Genomic DNA, 19,255 nt, shown 5'->3' on the forward strand with positions numbered 1-19,255 from the left:
CTCCCCTCTTGAGATTTTTCTCCCTGAACATGTGCACATATGTTCATCAGGATAAATCATTTTATGTCAACAGGAGAGAACACGACAAAGGTTAAATGAACAAATAAGAAAAAAAGTTAGGCTCCAAACTTTGTTCTGCTACACTGACATAGGATATATTTTAGATTTTTAATTAGTTAATTGGATTAAGATATTGTGTATTGCATATTTACATGTTGTGAGCCACCCCGAGTCCTCGGAGAGGGGCGGCATAGAAATCATATCAAATCAAATCAAATCAGTCAATCAATCAATCAATCAATAGTTCTGGAAAGGCAACTACAGTATATTGGAGTTGCGCTATCCAGGAGTCTGGCTTCAGGAATACTAAAAATAGTGTGCTTTTCCTCTTTGTTTGGGGAGAATGTAGTGACACACACCCATCGAGAACTGCGTTAGAGCCACAGAGAAAACTAGCTCATTTCTGGAACGGTCTTTCTTGTTGCAGGTGGGCATGTTGGAGGATCAAGACTCTACATACATTTATGACCTCATGGCAACAGTTGTCCATATTCTAGATTCCCGGACTGGGGGCAGCCTTGTGGGGCATATCAAAGTTGGAGAGACCTACCATCAAAGAAAGGAGGTGAGCCTTTTAATTAAAAAAAAGCAGAGAGCGCCTTCATTTTTCTATTTGCTCTGCAACTGTCAATTCCTATTTAATGGAAGACGGGGGAGGGGTGCTGTTAGATGTACCCATAACAAAAAAAATGGCACCTGATTGTAAGGTATGATTGCAATACATCTGATTGCAAGATATTCACCGATTCAACATTTTTGTACTTAACGTATGGGTTTCTTTTTTTTAAGGGTGTCACACACCAGCAGTGGTATCTTTTTAATGACTTTCTCATTGAACCGGTGGATAAGGTAAGGATATTATATTGCCTTCTTACATACAACAGAAATATAAATGAATGTTTAGTGTATCTACTTTCCATGCTTTTTTGAAAGTAGAAAGTGTGGATTTTATATAGGGTTTTGACATAAAATGGAAATCCGAACGGAATAGATTTGAAAAGTAGCCTTCCATAGATTGGAGTGTTTCAAGATGTATTTCTGTGTTAATGAGAATTGATATTTGTTTTAACGCCGCTGCAAATCTGTTTTATTCAATGGCCTAGGTGAGGCATCATATCCTATATTACCTTTTGTTTCCTTCAAACAATATTAAGTTGTGCATTAAAGATGGTACATGAAATGTCTTTTATAGTCAAGTGGACCTAGAGCAGCTTATTTTATCTGGAGACATGTAATGTTACTACAGAATGTGTTTATAAGGCATATTTCAGTAATGTACAGTACATGCTTTAATGCCAGGAAATATGCACCAATGCTGTGCTGTGCCCCCACTGAGAAATTTGAGACCTTGTCTTTAGGATCTTAGAAATTACAACCTAGCAGGGTTGCCCTGAACTCTTTCCATGGATAAATAAATGTGGGTATTGATTCATCCAAGTCACAACTTGTATCCATGCTGAAACTTCCTTGACATTCTGCATTCAGATCTAAATAAGTTTATTTAGTCAGTACAGACAGGCACAATTTATTTATTTATTTATTCATTCATTCATTCATTCATTTATTTAATTCATTTCATTTCATTTCATTTATATGCCGCTCAGTCCAAACGGACTCTAACCGGCTAACAACAGGTATAAATACAATATAAGTAAAAAAGAAACAATTAAAAACATCACTAAAATCACGTGTATTATAAAACCATACTTGCAACAATCAGTCTTTTCCAAGTCAACATTTCCTATTTTGGACTTTTTCTCTCCACACACCCCTTTCCATTTTAATGAAAAACAGCTCCAGAACAGCTTCCAGAACTTATTTCTGATCTGTCTGTTCTCCTACTACAGCCTGTCTGATTTTTTCTGTCTGCCTTTGGATTTGCAGTGTGAGGCCGTACAATTTGACATGACCTGGAAAGTGCCTGCGATCCTTTATTATGTGCGGAGGAACCTCCACTCCAAGTACAATTTACACAGTGAGTGTGTGTGCACGTACTTACAAAAGTAGCAAGAAATTAGGAGTTGCTATTTCTTAAAACCTGACAGTCGTGATGATAACCTTTAATTTCTTATAACCCAGGAATCCAGTAATATTAGGGCAGGAGTTACAACGTCCTTCTGTAACAGTGATGGCGAACCCATGGCACACATGCCACAAATGGCACACCAAGCCATGTATGAAGGCACACAAGGTGTTGCCCTATGTCAGCTCCAGAGCACATGTGCGCACTGGCCAACTGATTTTCAGCTTCTTTTTGGCCGTTTTCGCTGTCCCCAGGCTTCAGGAAAGCCTCCTGAACCCTGAGGACAGTGAAAAATGGCCCAATGAGCCAACTGGAAGTTTGGAACCCAACTTCCAGGTGGTTCATTGGCCAGTTTTTTTGCCATCTCCAGGGTTCAGGAGGCTTTCCTTGAAGCCTGGGGATGGCCAAAAATGGCCCAACGGGCCTACCAGAAGTCCAAAGGCTTCAGTGAGACCTGTGTGCATGCACAGGTGGGACAGCGTGTGGGGGTTGTGCGCATGTGCAAGGGGAGGGCATTGCATTATGGGCACGCACGCAATGCTATCGCACGTACATGTACCCTTTTGGCACCTGAGCCAAAAAAGGTTCCCCATCACTGCTCTTTACTGCATATACTGTATATGTATATACCAGCATTTCCCAACCGGTGTGCCGCGGCACACTAGTGTGCCGCGAGACACAGCCAGATGTGCCGCGAAGCCTAGGGAAGCTCCAGCTGGGCGGGGCACTGCCGGTGCCGGACCGCCGGTGCCTCGGACCTGGAGCTCCCACTTGCAGCTGTCCCCCAGCTACTACCCGATGCAGCTGTTTCCGGCGCTCTCCTGCTGGGCCCCAAAGAAGGAAGGCGGGAAAAAGGAGAGCTTCATTATTTGCGCCTCCTTTTTCCCACCTTCCTTCTTTGGGGCCCAGCAGGAAAGCGCTGGAAACAGCGGCATCTGGCAGTAGCCGGGGGACAGCTGCGAGCACTGTTCCCCGTAAGCTGCCCCCTCTCCTCCTCCGCCGCCGCCTCCTGTCTTGGGGCACGATCTGCCCCCTCTCCTCCGCCGCCGCTTCCTGCCTTGGGGCGAGCAATCTGGGAGTCCGGGACTGTGTGGCTTTGCGCCATGAAGAGAAAATGGCCAACTTTTCCCTGCTGCCCGAGCCATTTTCTCTTCATGGCGCAAAGCCACACAGTCCCGGACTCCCGGATCGCTCGCTTCTCCGGTCAGCAAAGCCATCTGCCCAGGAAAGCGCCGCGCATTGAAAAAGTGCGATGCTTTTCCGGCAGCCGGCTTGCTGGCTGGAGAAGCAAGCGATCCGGGAGTCCGGGACTGTGGCTTTGCGCCATGAAGAGAAAACGGCAGCAGGGAAAAGTCAGCCGGGCTAACGGGAGGCGGCGCGTGGCTGGGCGCTGGGGACGTCTGGGAGGGCGAGGGGGCTGATCGCTGCTGTCTCTTAGCTGCAGAGCTGGCTGGCGGAGGCGAAGACAACAGCCGCCGGCTCTCTCCCTCCACTCTCTCCGGCTCTCTCACTTTCTTTTTCTCTCTGTTGCCAGCGTGGTGAACAAGAGAGAAAGAGAGAGAAAAAGGAGGGGAGAGAGAATGAGAGAGAAAGAAAGCAAGAGAGCGAGAGAAAGAGAGGGGGGAAGGAGGGAGAGGGAAAGACATAGAGGCAGGGAAGGAAGGAGAGAGAAAGAGAGCAAAAAAGAGAGGAAGAAAGAAAGAAAGAAAGAAAGAAAGAAAGAAAGAAAGAAAGAGGGATGGAGAGAGAAAGAAGGGAAGGAAGGGAGAGAAAGAGGGAGGGAGAAATAGAGTGAAATGGAGGAAGAGATTTTTTTTTGTCCAAACTTTTCTTTAGCCCCCCCCCGCGCCCCCCCCCCCTCAGTGTTCCCCAGAATTTTGAAAATATGAATAATGTGCCGCGGCTCAAAAAAGGTTGGGAAACACTGGTATATACAGTATATATGTATATACAGTGATACCTCGTCTTATGAACTTAATTGATTCCAGGAGGAGGTTCGTAAGGCGAAAAGTTCGTAAGACGAAACAATGTTTCCTATAGGAAAAAATGTAAAACCGATTAATGCGTGCAAGCAAAAAAACAAAATCGCAAAAACGGCACTCCGTTGGGCGGCGGCGGCCAGCTGTCACCTTTTGAAACAGCCGGGCGCTTCTCAGCATTCTCCTGAACCCGGAAGTTCGGCAAAAATTTGAGTTCGGGAGGCCGCCAAGAAGCGGCACCGCCCGTCTGTCACCTCCTGAAACAGCCGGGGGGATTCTTGGCATTCTCCCGAATGCCTAACCCAGAAGTTCGGCAAAAGTTCGGGTTCGGGTTTGGGAGGCCGCCGAGAAGTGCCGCCGCCCGGCTATCACCTTTGCAGAAGAGCCGTGCAGCTGTTGGCCGGTCGGGAGGTTCAAACGGAGGTGGGGGATCCCAATAGGGAATTCCAGGGGCGGAGCTTTGACATCACGAAGATGTCCTTCCTGGAGTCCACGTTTCGGCCAGCCAGGAAGAACGTCTCCGTGACATCAAAGCTCCACCCCTTGAATTCCCTATTGGGATTCCCCACCTCCATTTGAGCCTCCTGACCGGCTGACAGCTGCACGGCTCTTTTGCAAAGGTGACAGCCGGGCGGCAGCGCTTCTCAGCGGCCTCCCGAACGCCGAACCTGAACTTTTGCCGAACTTCCGGGTTCGGCGTTCGCAGAGGTGGGTTTGTAAGGCGAAAAAAGTTTGTAAGAAGAGGCAAAAAAATTCCGAACCCCAGGTTCGTATCTCAAAAAGTTCGTATAACGAGGGGTTCGTATCACGAGGTACTACTCTATATAAGAAGGATGACTGCAGGAATTCCTAAACAAATACTAGATGATTGACTTACTATAACTTATTGTAATGACATTGACCTATGACTATAACAGAACTGCCCATTGTGGTCCTAAATTGAGATGGTCGAGGCCACTTACATGACCAAGGCAATGTTTGTTTGCTTTTTGCAATGGCTCTAAAGCAAACCAGTTGTTCACTATAGGTCAGTTTTGTTGAAAACCAGAAGTAAAAGCCAGCAGAAATGTCATCAAATGCAGTCACGTGACTGTGGGATGCCACAAACAATCATAAATACGGGCCAGTTGCTGAGACCGCAAAATTCAGTTGTCTGATGCTGGGTCCTTTGTAACTTTGAAACTAGTCAGGTTCCGGGGAGGTTTGGCGTAAATTTGAACAATCACTAAACAACAGTCGTTAGTTAGGTTAGTTAGTTAGTTAGTTAGTTAGTTAGTTAGTTAGTTAGTTAGTTAGTTAGTTAGTTAATTGATTGATTGGATTTGTATACCGCCCCTCTCCGAGGACTAGTTGACAACAGCCTGTACTGAAATATTTGTTCAGGAACTCTAGCAGCTAGCCCCCTTACTATACAGGTACATCTAGAGGGAGATGTTATTGACCAAGTTAATTGACCTCACTAGAGGTATAACAAGCAGGAAGAGGGAGATTGTGATCCCGCTGTATACCTAGTGAGACCACATTTAGAATACTGTGTTCGGTCCTGGAGACCCCACCTACAAAAAGATATTGATAAAATTGAACGGGTACAAAGACGGGCGACAAGAATGGTGGAAGGTCTTAAGCATAAAACGTATCATGAAAGACTTAATGAACTCAATCTGTATAGTCTGGAGGACAGAAGGAAAAGGGGGGACATGATCGAAACATTTAAATAGGTTAAAGGGTTAGATAAGGTTCGGGAGGGAAGTGTTTTTAATAGGAAAGTGAACACAAGAATAAGGGGACACAATCTGAGGTTAGTTGGGGGAAAGATCAGAAGCAACGTGAGAAAATATTATTTTACTGGAAGAGTTGTAGATGCTTGGAACAAACTTCCAGCAGACGTGGTTGGTAAATCCAGAGTAACTGAATTTAAACATGCCTGGGATAAACATATATCCATTGTAAGATAAAATACAGGAAATAGTATAAGGGTAGACTAGATGGATCATGAGGTCTTTTTCTGCCGTCAATCTTCTATGTTTCTATGTTTCTCAGTGGCTTTAAAGGCTGTATAATAGGAATAGAGTGTGATTCAATTGTATGTCATTCCACCACAAGCCCAGTTCATAGATCCCTGTAAGCTTGACTGGCCAAATAATTTATTTTTAAAAAAACACGCATTTTAAATATCAATTAGGTGTAGGAAAAAAGCTTTGTTCGTCTAGAAATAAGCAAAAGCATAACTATGATTTAATTTAAGCTTGTTTCTCTGGGCCCTCTCGTTCTCCTGCCAGAAAAAAATTGCTCCCCATACGACAAAAAATAACAATAATGCTCCAAATGGATAATTTGCTTTATATGATGCTTAGTTTGACAAGACAGCAGTTATATTCAGGTTAATCCTCGAATACAGCTCATCTGTTTGGAACCCATATCGCATCTCAGACATCAACACTCTTGAAAATGTTCAAAGATTCTTCACCAGAAGAGCCCTTCACTCCTCCACTCGAAATAGAATACCCTACGAGACTAGACTTTCAATCCTGGGCCTAGAAAGCTTAGAACTAAGACGCCTTAAACAAGATCTAAGTATTGCCCACAAGATCATATGCTGCAACATCCTGCCTGTCGGCGACTACTTCAGCTTCAACCACAACAACACAAGAGCACACAACAGATTTAAACTTAATATTAACTGCTCCAAACTTGACTGTAAAAAATATGACTTCAGTAACCGAGTTGTCGAAGCGTGGAACTCATTACCGGACTCCATAGTGTCATCCCCAAACCCCCAACACTTTACCCTTAGATTATCTACGGTTGACCTATCCAGATTCCTAAGAGGTCAGTAAGGGGCGTGTACAAGTGCACTAGAGTGCCTTCCGTCCCCTGTCCTATTGCTCTCCTATATCTCCTATTCCTTTCTTCTATTCCTATATCTCTTCTTCTGTTCTTTCATTGATATGTTCTATTACTATACCTTCTTTTCTATTATTTCTTAGATATATTTTACTATGAGTATCTACTCTATAACCTTCATCATGTATTTTACTGTGTATATAGATATATACTCACTAAAACCCTCATTGTGTATTGGACAAAATAAATAAATTAATTAATTAATCGAGCTATAGGGCTTAGACTCGGCACATAGACTGCCAATGGGAATTGCAGAGGGTCCTGCCTGCCTTACATTGCCCGGTGAAATCTCCTTATCAAAGAAGGCAGATAAAGCTTTCCTTCCTGCTTCCCCACAAAGATAGCTCTGCCCATTTAACAAGTGGTATATAGACTTCAGGCAGTTCATCCTGCTTATATCCACTTGGTTGTTTTTTAAGGGACCTATTTTGTACATATTCAGCACATGCACATGAAACCTTCCTAGGACTGGGGGGGGGGAGTTTCTATACTGCATGGAGTGTCATCTGTGTTCTCATGTTGAACAACCCCAATTTCCTCACTTTCAGCCTTCCTTACAATCCCTGGGCACCCACTCCTTGATCTTTTCCTTAATTGCCTTTACGGCCAAATGGAAATTCCAGTGAGAAGCATCATATAATAAATAACCATTGTACAGCCCGGAGGAGAAATAGCCTTGCCCTCCTTCACAGTCGGTGAGTGTGAGGATGGAATTTTTGAGAGGGGGTCATAAGCTGCCACCACAAAGATTGAGACAACAAAGTAAATAACATTTTGCAAGGAAGTGCAGCAATCTCAAGAGGAAGTGAAGCAAACTGAGCGATCGTCATGAGACTACAGAGGTCGCGTCAAGGATTAAAAACATTGCTAGCCAAACACACACATTTGTTGTGTGCTGTGAAAGAGATATTGTTGGAGGGTGTTTTAGGTCAGTGTTTTTCAACTAGTGTGCCATGGTCAGGTGTGCCGCGAAGCTCAGAGAGAGAAAGAAAGCGAAAGAAAGAGAGAGAGAGAGAGAAAGAAAGAAAACAGAAAGAAAGAGAGAGAGAAATAAAGCAAGAGAGAGAGAGAAAGCAAGAGAGGGAAAAAGAAAAAACGAGAGAGAGAGAAAGAAAGAGAAAAAGAGAGAAAGAGAAAGAAAGAAAGAAAGAAAGAAAGAGAAAGAGAGGGAGGGAAGGTGGGAGAGAGAAAGACATAGAGGGAGGTAGGGAGGGAGAGAGAAAGAGCAAAAAAGAGGAAGGAAGGAAGAGAGAAAGAAAGAGGGAAGGAGAGAGAAAAGAGAGAGAGAAAGAGGGAGGGAGAGAGAGAGAAATAGAGCGAAAGGGAGGAAGAGAGAGAGAGAGAATTTTTTTGTCCAAACTTTTTTTAGCGGCCCCCCCATTCCCACTCAATGTGCCCCATGGTTTTGTAAATGTAAAAAATGTGCCGCGGCTCAAAAAAGGTTGAAAATCACTGTTTTAGGTGAATGTTGAAGCAGCTATGCAGCTGTTTGTCCACACAAACCAGCATGTCCAGGTATTTACGTCAAGGCAGGTGGCCACTTTTCAAGAAGCAGCTGCAGTGGTGTTCTCCATCTAAATTTTAATGTACAGTGTTCCCTCGATTTTCGCGGGTTCAAACTTCGCGAAAAGTCTATACCACGGTTTTTCAAAAATATTAATTAAAAAATACTTCACGGATTTTTTCCATATACCACGTTTTCCCCGCCTGATGATGTCATATATCATTGCCAAACTTTCCTTTAATAAATATTTTTTTAATAAACTTTAATCAATAAACATGGTGAGTAATAATCTAAATGGTTGCTAAGGGAATGAGAAATTGCACTTTAGGGGTTTAAAGTGTTAAGGGAAGGCTTGTGATACTGTCCATAGCCAAAAATAGTGCATTTACTTCCGAATCTCTACTTCGTGGAAATTCAACTTTTGCGGGCTTTCTCGGAACGCATCCCCTGCAAAAATCAAGGGAACACTGTATTTTGAATTGAATTGACTGTGAAGGGATATTGTGGATTCCTGAAACTGCATGCCATCAGAAATCTATTTGGCATGTTTCCAGAACGGTGTCAACGGGTGGGATCAGCTTCAGGATTGAGTCACCCCTGTTGTGGATCCGTCTTCCTAAAATAAAATCCTTGTTTTAAACTCTGTTGTTCAATTCTTCTAGAGAAGTCAGACCCATGACACCAGAGGTTTTCTTTGAAGAGTTTTAGGCCCATTAGGTTTGAGTGATCCGGCTATTCTTAGAAAATAGTATCACTTGTACGAAGGAAGACGTTATGCTCTTGAGGTTTTCTCTGGGGCATCCCCTGACCGAGACGGGATTTCCCTTTCTGTTTGGTTTTTTCTGTAAACCAAGTGTAATCTCAGAGTGAGTCAACCGTGATGAAATTTCATTTTCTTTTTCAAGTCAAGAACCCGATCGAAGCCAGCGTGTTGCTTGCCGAGGCTTCCCTTGCTCGCAAACAGCGCAAATGTCACGCCACTTTCATCCCCCTCATGCTGAGCGAGATGCCACAGGTTGGAGACTTGGTGGGACTGGATGCTGAGTTTGTGACCCTCAATGAGGTAGGCATCACGCATTAGGAGAAGAGGCGAGATTTCTGGATCCTTTTGATTACAGGCAGTATCTATTCACTCTTTCATCATCTGCAATAGGAGGAAGCTGAGCTTCGCAGTGACGGGACCAAATCCACCATCAAACCCAGCCAGATGTCAGTGGCCAGGATCACGTGTGTCCGGGGGCAGGGTCCCAACGAGGGAGTTCCTTTCATTGATGATTACATCTCTACCCAAGAACAGGTAATGCAGCTTCAAAACATATCCCCATGTTTTTAAGACTGTGCAAAAAGTGTCCAAGACCAATCTGAGCTCTGGAGGAATGATCTTCCACAAAGAAGGAGCCAGGGCAGAAAAAGACTTGATGGGACCTGTTCTGTCTGGGTCCCCCCAGACGCCAACCCCAACCAAAAAGAGTATCCAGACACACTGGTAAAAAGCAAAGGCAGTTTATATACTTCAAAGCAAACACAGGTAACAAAAACTGTTCTTACAGACAGGAACACTATGAAGCTTCACAGAGGTTGCATGGCCAGGCAATAAAACAGGATTCTTGCTGGCAAAAACAACGCTGTAGATAATAAAACCCACGCCTCCCCCAAGTCTTCCAGACTTCTAGGCCACAAGCCAAGATCAGAGACACCGAGAATTGAAGCAAGGTCACAGGACTCCTAGTTCATAACTCTCCACAAGACTGTAAGGGCGGGCCTGCCTTTTCAACCCTGCTGAGGAGAACCACACCCAAACCCAGCTGTTGCCAATTCAGGGATGGAAATACCTTTCTAATTGGCCCTGTCTTTGAGCTGCACGTCGCTGCCTCATGTCTATTATAGCCTGTGCGTCTTCATCCAATGAATCCAGGCTACTAGCTGGGGAGAGCCCCCCCCTCCCCGGGGGTCTCAGGCTGCTCTCCCTCCTCCTCTTCCTGACGTTCCTCTCCCCCGTCTGCCTGGTCCTCCCCCTCCTGTTCACTGTCCTCCTCCTCTGGGCATGGATCCGGCAGAGATCCAGCCGGTCCCTGAGGAGCCTCAGGCTGAATCACAACAGGACCTGACTGTAGAGAGACAATACCTCAAATAACCTGGTTCTCTGCCATGAAGAGCTTTATAGGTCATCGCCAGCATCTTGAATTGCACCTGGAAGCAGACTGGCAACCAGTGCAGCTCACAGAGTGTGTGACCAAGATATAAGAGACCCCAAGCAGAGCTTCCTGGTCCAGAACCAGACACACAACACATAGCTGTGCAAAGGCCCTTAGTGGGATGGCTGTGACTTCACACTTCACAGGCGCCGTAAAGACCATCCCCAGATTGCACACAGGTTTTTTTGGGGATAGTGCAACCCCACCTAAAACAAAAAGTGGAAAGTCAATCTGTATAGTCTGGAGGACAGAACGGCAAGGGGGGACATGATCAAAACATTTAAATAGGTTAAAGGGTTCAATAAGGTCCAGGAAGGAAGTGTTTTAATAGGAAAGTGAACACAAGAACAAGAGGGCACAATCTGAGGTTAGTTGGGGGAAAGATCAGAAGCAACGTGAGAAAATATTATTTTACCTAAAGAGTAGTAGAGATTTACCTAAAGAACAAACTTCCAGCAGACATGGTTGGTAAATCCACAGTGACTGAATTTAAACATGCCTGGGATAAACATAGATCCATCCTAAGATAAAACACAGGAAATAGTATAAGGGAAGACTAGATGGATCATGAGGTCTTTTTCTGCCGTCAATCTTCTATGTTTCTATGTTTCTAAGTGGCTTTAAGGCTGTATAATAGGAATAGAGTCTCAAGAACCAGGAGCCCCAAACACCCAAAGTCACTTAGTCTTGCTACGGTTGAGCTGAAGCTTGTTCTTTCCGTTTTGCTTTGGGTTTTTTAATTATTTGTTTTCTAGCACATTAATAGTAATTTCTCTGCCTTTTTCCTATCAGGTAATGACACATGTTTTTGATTGGGGAGTAGACCCACCCAAAGATGAGAAGGGACAAAGAAGACCCTTCAATACATAATGATTCCATTTTCTTTGTTCTTGTAGGTGGTGGATTATCTTACTCAGTACTCAGGAATAAAGCCAGGCGACCTGGATGCCAAAATTTCATCCAAGCATCTCACAACCCTCAAATCCACCTATTTAAAGCTACGCTTCCTTATAGATGTTGGAGTCAAGTTTGTGGGCCATGGATTGCAAAAAGACTTCCGGGTTATCAATATCATGGTGACTGTCTCCTTATAAAATCTTGATAGATCTCTCTCTCTCTGTCTCTCTTTTACAGGTTAAACTCTTATAGTGAGTGAGAATAGAGCATGTATAAAGAAGGTATAGTAATGGAGATGTAACTGAACAGGAGTAATATGTACGAATGACTTAATACCTTAAATTAGATTCCCTGACTCAAATTGTTTTTCCAGTGCTGTAATTCTGTAGACAATCCCACATAGTCCCTTATTGTATCTTGTATCTGGAATTATTTGTTTAATTTACACGGCCACCCACCCCACCATGGCAACCCTGGACAGCCAACAAACAGTTGAACAATAAAAGCAACCACACAATTCATCATTGGCAGCCAATTTAAAAAGCGATGAAACAATAACAAGAACGGTAAGTTGGAAATTGCACAATTCGGGCCAAGATCCACTGGAAATAAATGGTGTTCTCTGCACTTCCAGGGTGGGTGGAGGAAAGTTTTTACAGCAGTTCCTGTAGTAGAGTAAGAAATGACTCAAGTGACTTTGGCTTCTCAGGTCCCCCAGTGCTTGGGCATTCGCCAGATAGGATGATCAGTTTAGACCTCACATGTGAAAGGGTTGCAAAGGAATGTATGTGTGAGAGAGAAGACAGCACACATAAGAAAAGGAGCAAGGCTAGGATCTTACTGGTACACTGCTAACAACTTTTCGTGTCTGCAACTTTTAACTAGGCAAAACAGTACATCACAGGATAAAACCAAGGTACACCACATGGCCTAATTTAGAGAATGCGTCCAAAGTCCACCCATGTGTCCAAAATCTAGCCATGATGACTGTGGAATTGAAATCTGGCAAATTTTATAAAACATTTTATGACAAAAAAAAATATCATAAAGCATTTTATGACATTCTAATACAAAAAGTCATAAAGCACGCCGTGAACTGCTAATGTTTGACTGTCCTGTAGAATTCATCATGAGCTATTTTCAAGGCAGAGGTAGCTCCGAATATCTTCTTGAATTTTTAAGATCTTTTCAACTACATTAGAAGCTCTGCCGCTGTTGAAGTCACTGAGGAAGCTTCTGCCCAGGTCAGCTCCTGAGCCACCCAGAAATTGCTATCAGATTCTTTTAATATGGAAAGCAAAAATTATTAAATACATCAAAGGCATTCAGCTAATTTGCTTTCAGTTATATTAACTACCAGATTTAGTTGTTTGTCTTGCTTTCTTATCTCCATTGGAGGAAGTGGGCCTTAGGGCAAGTCTGGTTTTGATCTAAGGTTAGAAGGTCTTGTAGACTGAGATCTCTTTGAGAAATGATTATGTGGTTGTGTGCTAATAGGGCTATACCTGCCTCTTACAGGTTCCCCGGGATCAAGTCATCGACACAGTGTATTTGTTCCACATGCCCAGGAAAAGAATGATCTCCCTTCGTTTCCTTGCCTGGTATTTTTTGGGTCAGTACCAGTGGTGGGATTCAAAAGTTTTACTACTGGTTCTGTGGGCATGGCTTGGTGGTTTGGCAGGGGAAGGATGTTGTAAAATCTCCATTCCCTCCCCGCTCCAGGGGGAAGTTACTGCAAAATCCCTATTTCCTCCCGATCAGCTGGGACTAGAGAATGGATGGAGGCAAGACTAGTCAGAGGTGGTATTTACCGGTTCTCTGAACTATTCAAAATTTCCACTGTTAATTCTCCGAAATACTTAAACTTTCTGCTACCGGTTCTCCAGAACTGGTCAGAACCAGCTGAAACCCACCTCTGGTCAGTACAATAATCCTGTGGGCAGTGTTAAGCTGCGCCCCTCTTCCAGTCAGCCAAGCCATCCTGCATGAAAGAGTAATATAGTTGCTAAAGAATTCCTCAGGTACAGTTCTCAGGAAGAGGATACTGATGAAAACGTGCAGGAACTGATATCTACACAGAAGCATCTGAAACTTTTAAGTGCAGAACAAGGAGATAATAGCTTGGAAACTGCTCAGGCAGAGACCTCCCTAATTCACAGAACTTTATTTATTCATTCATTCATTCATTCAATTTTTATGCCGCCCTTCTCCTTAGACTCAGGGCGGGTTACAACATGTTAGCAATAGCACTTTTTAACAGAGCCAGCCTATTGCCCCCACCAATGTTCCCTCTAATTTTTTTGTGGTGTGGGCGGAAAGGTATAGTGTCTGAGCGGCAGTCCCTTTGGGACTGGGCGGCATAGAAGTATAAATAAATAAATAAATAAATAAATAAATAAATAAATAAATAAATAAATAAATAAGACAAAAATTCCCTTTTTTTAATTAAAAGAAATTAATAAAACAAAACCAAAATCTATTATTATTATTACTATCTTCTCCTCTTTTTCCATCCCTGTCTCCTCCCCCCTTGTGTGTGTCTGTGTGTGTGTGTGATCTCTTGAACCATTTCCAATAACAGGTGAGCTATTGGAAATGGTTCAAGAGTTCACACACACACACACACACACACAAGGCTGGGTTTTTTTTTCTCTGTTATCATTTGGGTGCTTTTTACCATATGCTTTAAATCAAGAGTCATTTCTCTCTCCCCCTCTTGCTCTCTCTTTCTTTTTCTCACTTTCTCTCTCCCTCGCTTTCTCTCTCTCCCTCTCTTGCTCGCTCTCTCTCTCTTTCTCTCTTGTTTTCTTTCTCTCTATTGCTTTCTTTCTCTCTCACTTTTTCTATTTCTCTTGCTTGCTTTCTCTTCTCTCTCTTGCTAATTCTCTCTCCCCCCTTTCTCTTTCTCTTTCTCTCTCTTTCTCACTTACTTTCTCTCTCCCCCCCTCTCTCTCTGTCAGCGAGGGGGCTGCGAGAGCGCTTTCTTATGGGGAACAGTGGCCCCCACAATCCGGGTCCTCATTTTAAAACGGAGGAGGATGAGGTGCCACACAAGCAGACTTGCCGTTTTGTGATTAAAGCCCAAATGCAATAAAAGTAGTTTTATGTCTTCCTGTGGAGTTGATTTCCTGGTCCAGTGTACCTAGTTGTTGTGTTCCGCCACAACAGCCTGTGCAGCTGGTAGCTGATTCTGACAGTGAAGAGGATGATGTGGTGATGTGCCAGCAGTCTGTTCAGCTGGCACCGGGCCGGACAGTGAGGAGGCTGGAGAGGATTCAGTGCCAGAGGCGGAGATTCAGCCAGGGCCTTCAGAACCTCCAGAAGCTCCAATCAGTGATGAGGAAAAGGAGGAGGAGCCTATTCTCAATGCATGGGCACGCAGAGCTGCCAAAAGGCAGGAATGATTCCTCAGGAGGAGGTCTCCTCGGGAGTAAGGCTTGGGACTAATTGGCCACTCTCCTATTTAAGGGATGATGGCAAAGGAGCCAATTTGCAGGAAACAACATTGTTCACGTTCCTTCGTGTCTTGACTCCAGAAATTTCTGATCAGCTCTTGTTCTCTTCTTGGCATTTTCCCTGCAAATTGCTTCTGGGCATTTTGCCAACCACAAGATTAATTTTTTCCACAAGACACTTTACTCAGAATTGAGTTATTATTTCGTGGACTCGTGCTGGCTGTTAATGAAATTGAATTAACAGCCAGTGTTCAGAAAATATTGCTTCAAACTGTATTTGTGGTTGAGGTCTACTAAGAAAGCTCATTAGTAGTCCTTAATTAGTAAAGGAAAGTTTGTACAGTGTTTGTGTGTGCTGCGTTCTTTGTAGTCAAACATACATACATACATACCATGCATAGAATTGTAAAGGCCTAGGGGGAAAGAGGATCTCAATTCCCCCATGCCTGGCGGCAGAGGTGGGTTTTAAGTAGCTTACGAAAGGCAAGGAGGGTGGGGGCAGTTCTAATCTCTGGGGGGAGTTGGTTCCAGAGGGCCGGGGCCGCCACAGAGAAGGCTCTTCCCCATGATGTGTTGTTCCATATGCTGTGTGTTGGATTTCTCTCTCTCTCTCTTTTTTTTTCCCCCTTTTTCTTAGACCTGAAAATTCAAGGAGAGACTCATGACAGCATTGAAGATGCACGAACGGCACTTCAGCTGTACCGGAAATACATGGGCCTGAGCACTGGAGGTTTGGAACCTGAGGAGTTCCGGAAGGTTCTGAAAGCCCTCTATGAAAAAGGGAGAAAAATGGATTGGAAGGTCCCTGAACCTGATGGCCAGAGCAGCCCCAAGAGTAAGTTTCTGTTGCTTGGCCTGTGGAGTGCTAGCGTTCTGTGACAATCTGATATTTGACTGGGATAAATGGGGGATTCTGTATCTTGGGAGAAGAAAAGATAATCAGACTCCTTGATAAAGGACAGGGGTAGATGAGGCTTGCCCAAAGTGTTTTGGGAGAAAGGGTTGGCTGGATGTGAGCAAGCAATGGGATACGGCCCCTTAAAAAGCCAGGCCAATCGTGGCCTGGACTTAATGGAAACATGTCCAGATTATGGAAGATGATACTTCGTAGAGAAACTGCAGTGAAAGGCTACCAGAGTAAAATGTAATAAATAATAAAATATAAGCCACACAGAGTTACCACACATAATAACTGTTACAAATACAGTTGAAATGGAATGAAATAAAGTGACCCGGAAATCAAGTCCCATATAGAAGAATGGAAAGAGCGGCCATCTTTTTTTAACAAAGCGAAGAGATTTTGCAAGCAGATGTATGGGCAGCTAAATGCTGTAATGAGCAAAAGAGTATAAATCCTTTTTCTTTGCTGAAATCGAGGTTGGAAATGAGAACCAACAAACTAAAATGAAAAGAAATTAGATCTAGGCTGAATATTAGGAGGAAATACCTCATGAAGGGAGCTGTTAATCAATGGGGATGGTCTAGATCTCGATAGTGAAATGATTCCGTTTTCTTATTTATTTATTTTTCTTATTTATTAATCAAATTTGTATGCCGCTCCTCTCCGCAGACTCGGGGCGGCTAACAACAGTAGTAAAACAATATAAACAAATCTAATATTTAAGTTAATTTTAAAAAGAAACCCCAATTTAAGAGACCAATCATACATACAGACATACCATGCATAATTTTTTTATAAGCCATGGGGAAGGGAATATCTCAATTCCCCCATGCCTGACGACAGAGGTGGGTTTTAAGGAGCTTACGAAAGGCAAGGAGGGTGGAGGCAACTCTTGATATCTGGGGGGAGCTGGTTCCAGAGGGCCGGGGCTGTCACAGAGAAGGCTCTTCCCCTGTGTCCCGCCAAACGGCATTGTTTAGTCGACGGGATTCGGAGAAGGCCAACTCTGTGGGACCTAACTGGTCGCTGGGATTCATGCAGCAGAAGGCGGTCCTGGAGGTATTCTGGTTTTGTTAGCAGATTGCTGTCCTAAACATGGACCTGGGATACATGAGCTGCAAGGATCCTCCTAATTCAGTGATTCATTTCAGTGGTCCTGTATAAAGATTCCACAAGATTTACAAATGCTTGTCACCACCTGCAGGAGAGTGCCTTTTGACATACCTCTATTAGCTGTGTTTCAAGTGTGATTCCTGCAAATATATGCCTTCGTACCTGCCTTTGAACCTATAAAAGTGTGTACTTTCACACAGAATACTTACATATATGGATAGTGATCACGTTTAAGCCTTCAGATAGAAAGACCAAGCCTCCAAGCCCTTCTAATTTCACCTGCAGAGCAGAATTTGCTTAAAAAATGCTTGAAATTAAAGTCTTAACAGAGAGTTTGCTTTCAACAAAGACAAAAATGTGTACTGTTTCCCTGAAAGGCTTCTTGGGCTAAGTTTATGCAGACACAAAGCCCTTAATTTTTAAGGGTGTAAAAATATGTCCTGTAGGCTGCATGTTGCCTGCTTCCTTTCCAATTTGGGAGGTTTGAAGGAGCAAAGATAACATAGTTATCTCCTATACCTTTCTTCTATTCCTATATCTCTTCTTCTATTCTTTCATTTATATGTTCTATTACTATATCTTCTTTTCTATTATTTCTTAGATATATTTTACTATGAGTATCTCCTCTATAACCTTCATCATGTATTTTACTATGTGTATATAGATATATACCCACTAAACCCTCTTTGTGTATTGGACAAAATAAATAAATAAATAAATAAAAATAAAATAAATAGTTGCTTCTCTCCTTTGGAGGGTCACCTGTAAACTCCTCCCTTCCCCTTCTTCCAAAAGAAACCAATCCTGCCTGCTTTGGGGAGTATGAAACCTGTCCTCCATATGCCGAGGGACATCAAACATCTGTATCTTAAGTTGAGACTGTTGGCTTTGGGCTTGGTTTTCTTTTGCCCATATTCTGATTTCTGGCCTTGGGATGTGACTTTAAATCCTCACTGTAAGGCTCGTGGGTTCTGCATAATTCACAGGACTGTGCTGTCTTTTCTTTGGCAGGTGCTGCAGTGTTCTCCAGTGTGTTGTCTCTCTGATCACGTAACCCTGCCATTTCCAATGTCCCTTGAGAAGAGGACCAGTCCAAGCCTGCTCCCGTGAATATGGATCTCAATGGACTCTGAAAGAGAGTGTGGGTGTATAAGACAGGAAGGCACTCTAATTAGTGCATAGTCCACAGGAAGTTCAGGGTTTAGAGGATTTCTTTTGGGTTTTCTAATAAGTCTCCTGGATCTCCAGTCACATTTTAAACAACCGTGGCCAAGAGAGTAGTACAGGCCACAGAGGGTCACACTTCCTTTCAGAGACTGCATGCATTCACAGAGTAGATACATGGTGCATCATCTATTAGGTGCTTAGGGATAGGTTGTTCCTGATACAAAGATGGTGAGAAGCAGCTGATGAAGTGTTTCAAGATCCTTTTTACAGGTGTCAATGTTGTTAGTTAGACCTTTCAGGAGGCACCAGTGCTCTCCTCTATCTGGGAGTTGCTCCTAAAAAAAATCCAGAGCTGGACTCTTACTGTCATGAAAGTTTCATGGCTTTTTAATCTGTTCTGTAATGTAAATTGTGATCAAGATTACATAAAGACACTATTAAAATGTTGGTGCGTCTAATGTTATTTTGCAATCCAGCCTTTTGTTGCTTTTTCCCCTGTTAATTCACAGTCGTCCCATATTGTTTCATCATCATCTCTCTCGTTAAGTATATCCTGGTTTCAATTCAGTGGAATTGGACCTGCAGGTAGACAAGTCACCTGAGAAAGGTCAGATTGTATGACTCATTTATCTTACATCAAGATTGATCAACCACTTTTATGCAACCAAAACTTTAGAAGAATGAAGTTTATGCGAATCTGTAACAGCATGATTGACAACCGTAAAGCCAGAGCAAAAGAACGTTTCTTATTTATGTCAGGAATAAATTTTTAAATTAATAATTTCTATTAATTAGATTTAGAAGTGTTGTATATATTGTATTTTTTATTGAAATGTTGTAAGCCGCCCCGAATCCACAGAGAGGGGCGGCATATCAGTCCAATAAATAAATATAAAATAAATGGTATAAAAATAGAAGTGAGTAAACACCAAATAAGCTTTCGGCAGCCTAGAAAAACTATCCACCCTCAGGAAAAATATATTCTAGATTAGAAGACAACCAAACATTTCATCTAGCCAAATGGGTTATTTGGAGAAGCAGCTGGACAGTAATGTGA

The 19,255-nt window shown here is 43.2% G+C and overlaps 1 protein-coding gene across 4 annotated transcripts in view; it reads left to right on the plus strand.

Moving 5' to 3' along the window:
* The window catches only part of PAN2 (poly(A) specific ribonuclease subunit PAN2), a 53,801-nt gene extending 35,156 nt beyond the window's left edge, over positions 1-18,645 (plus strand). For 3 of the 4 annotated variants that reach the window (XM_070740648.1, XM_070740647.1, XM_070740649.1), the window contains exons 18-26: positions 488-625; positions 850-909; positions 1,945-2,035; positions 9,376-9,533; positions 9,624-9,767; positions 11,562-11,741; positions 13,081-13,174; positions 15,655-15,852; positions 18,043-18,645. In XM_070740648.1, coding sequence (XP_070596749.1) covers positions 488-625; positions 850-909; positions 1,945-2,035; positions 9,376-9,533; positions 9,624-9,767; positions 11,562-11,741; positions 13,081-13,174; positions 15,655-15,852; positions 18,043-18,077 — 1,098 coding nt within the window. In that variant the 3' untranslated portion in view covers positions 18,078-18,645. The remainder of the gene's footprint in view (positions 1-487; positions 626-849; positions 910-1,944; positions 2,036-9,375; positions 9,534-9,623; positions 9,768-11,561; positions 11,742-13,080; positions 13,175-15,654; positions 15,853-18,042) is intronic. The other variant, XR_011558111.1, reaches the window with a different exon arrangement.
* Positions 18,646-19,255: the final 610 nt, after the last annotated feature.

This window comes from Erythrolamprus reginae, chromosome 2 (genome assembly GCF_031021105.1).
Source record: "Erythrolamprus reginae isolate rEryReg1 chromosome 2, rEryReg1.hap1, whole genome shotgun sequence".
Taxonomy (NCBI): domain Eukaryota; kingdom Metazoa; phylum Chordata; class Lepidosauria; order Squamata; family Dipsadidae; genus Erythrolamprus; species Erythrolamprus reginae.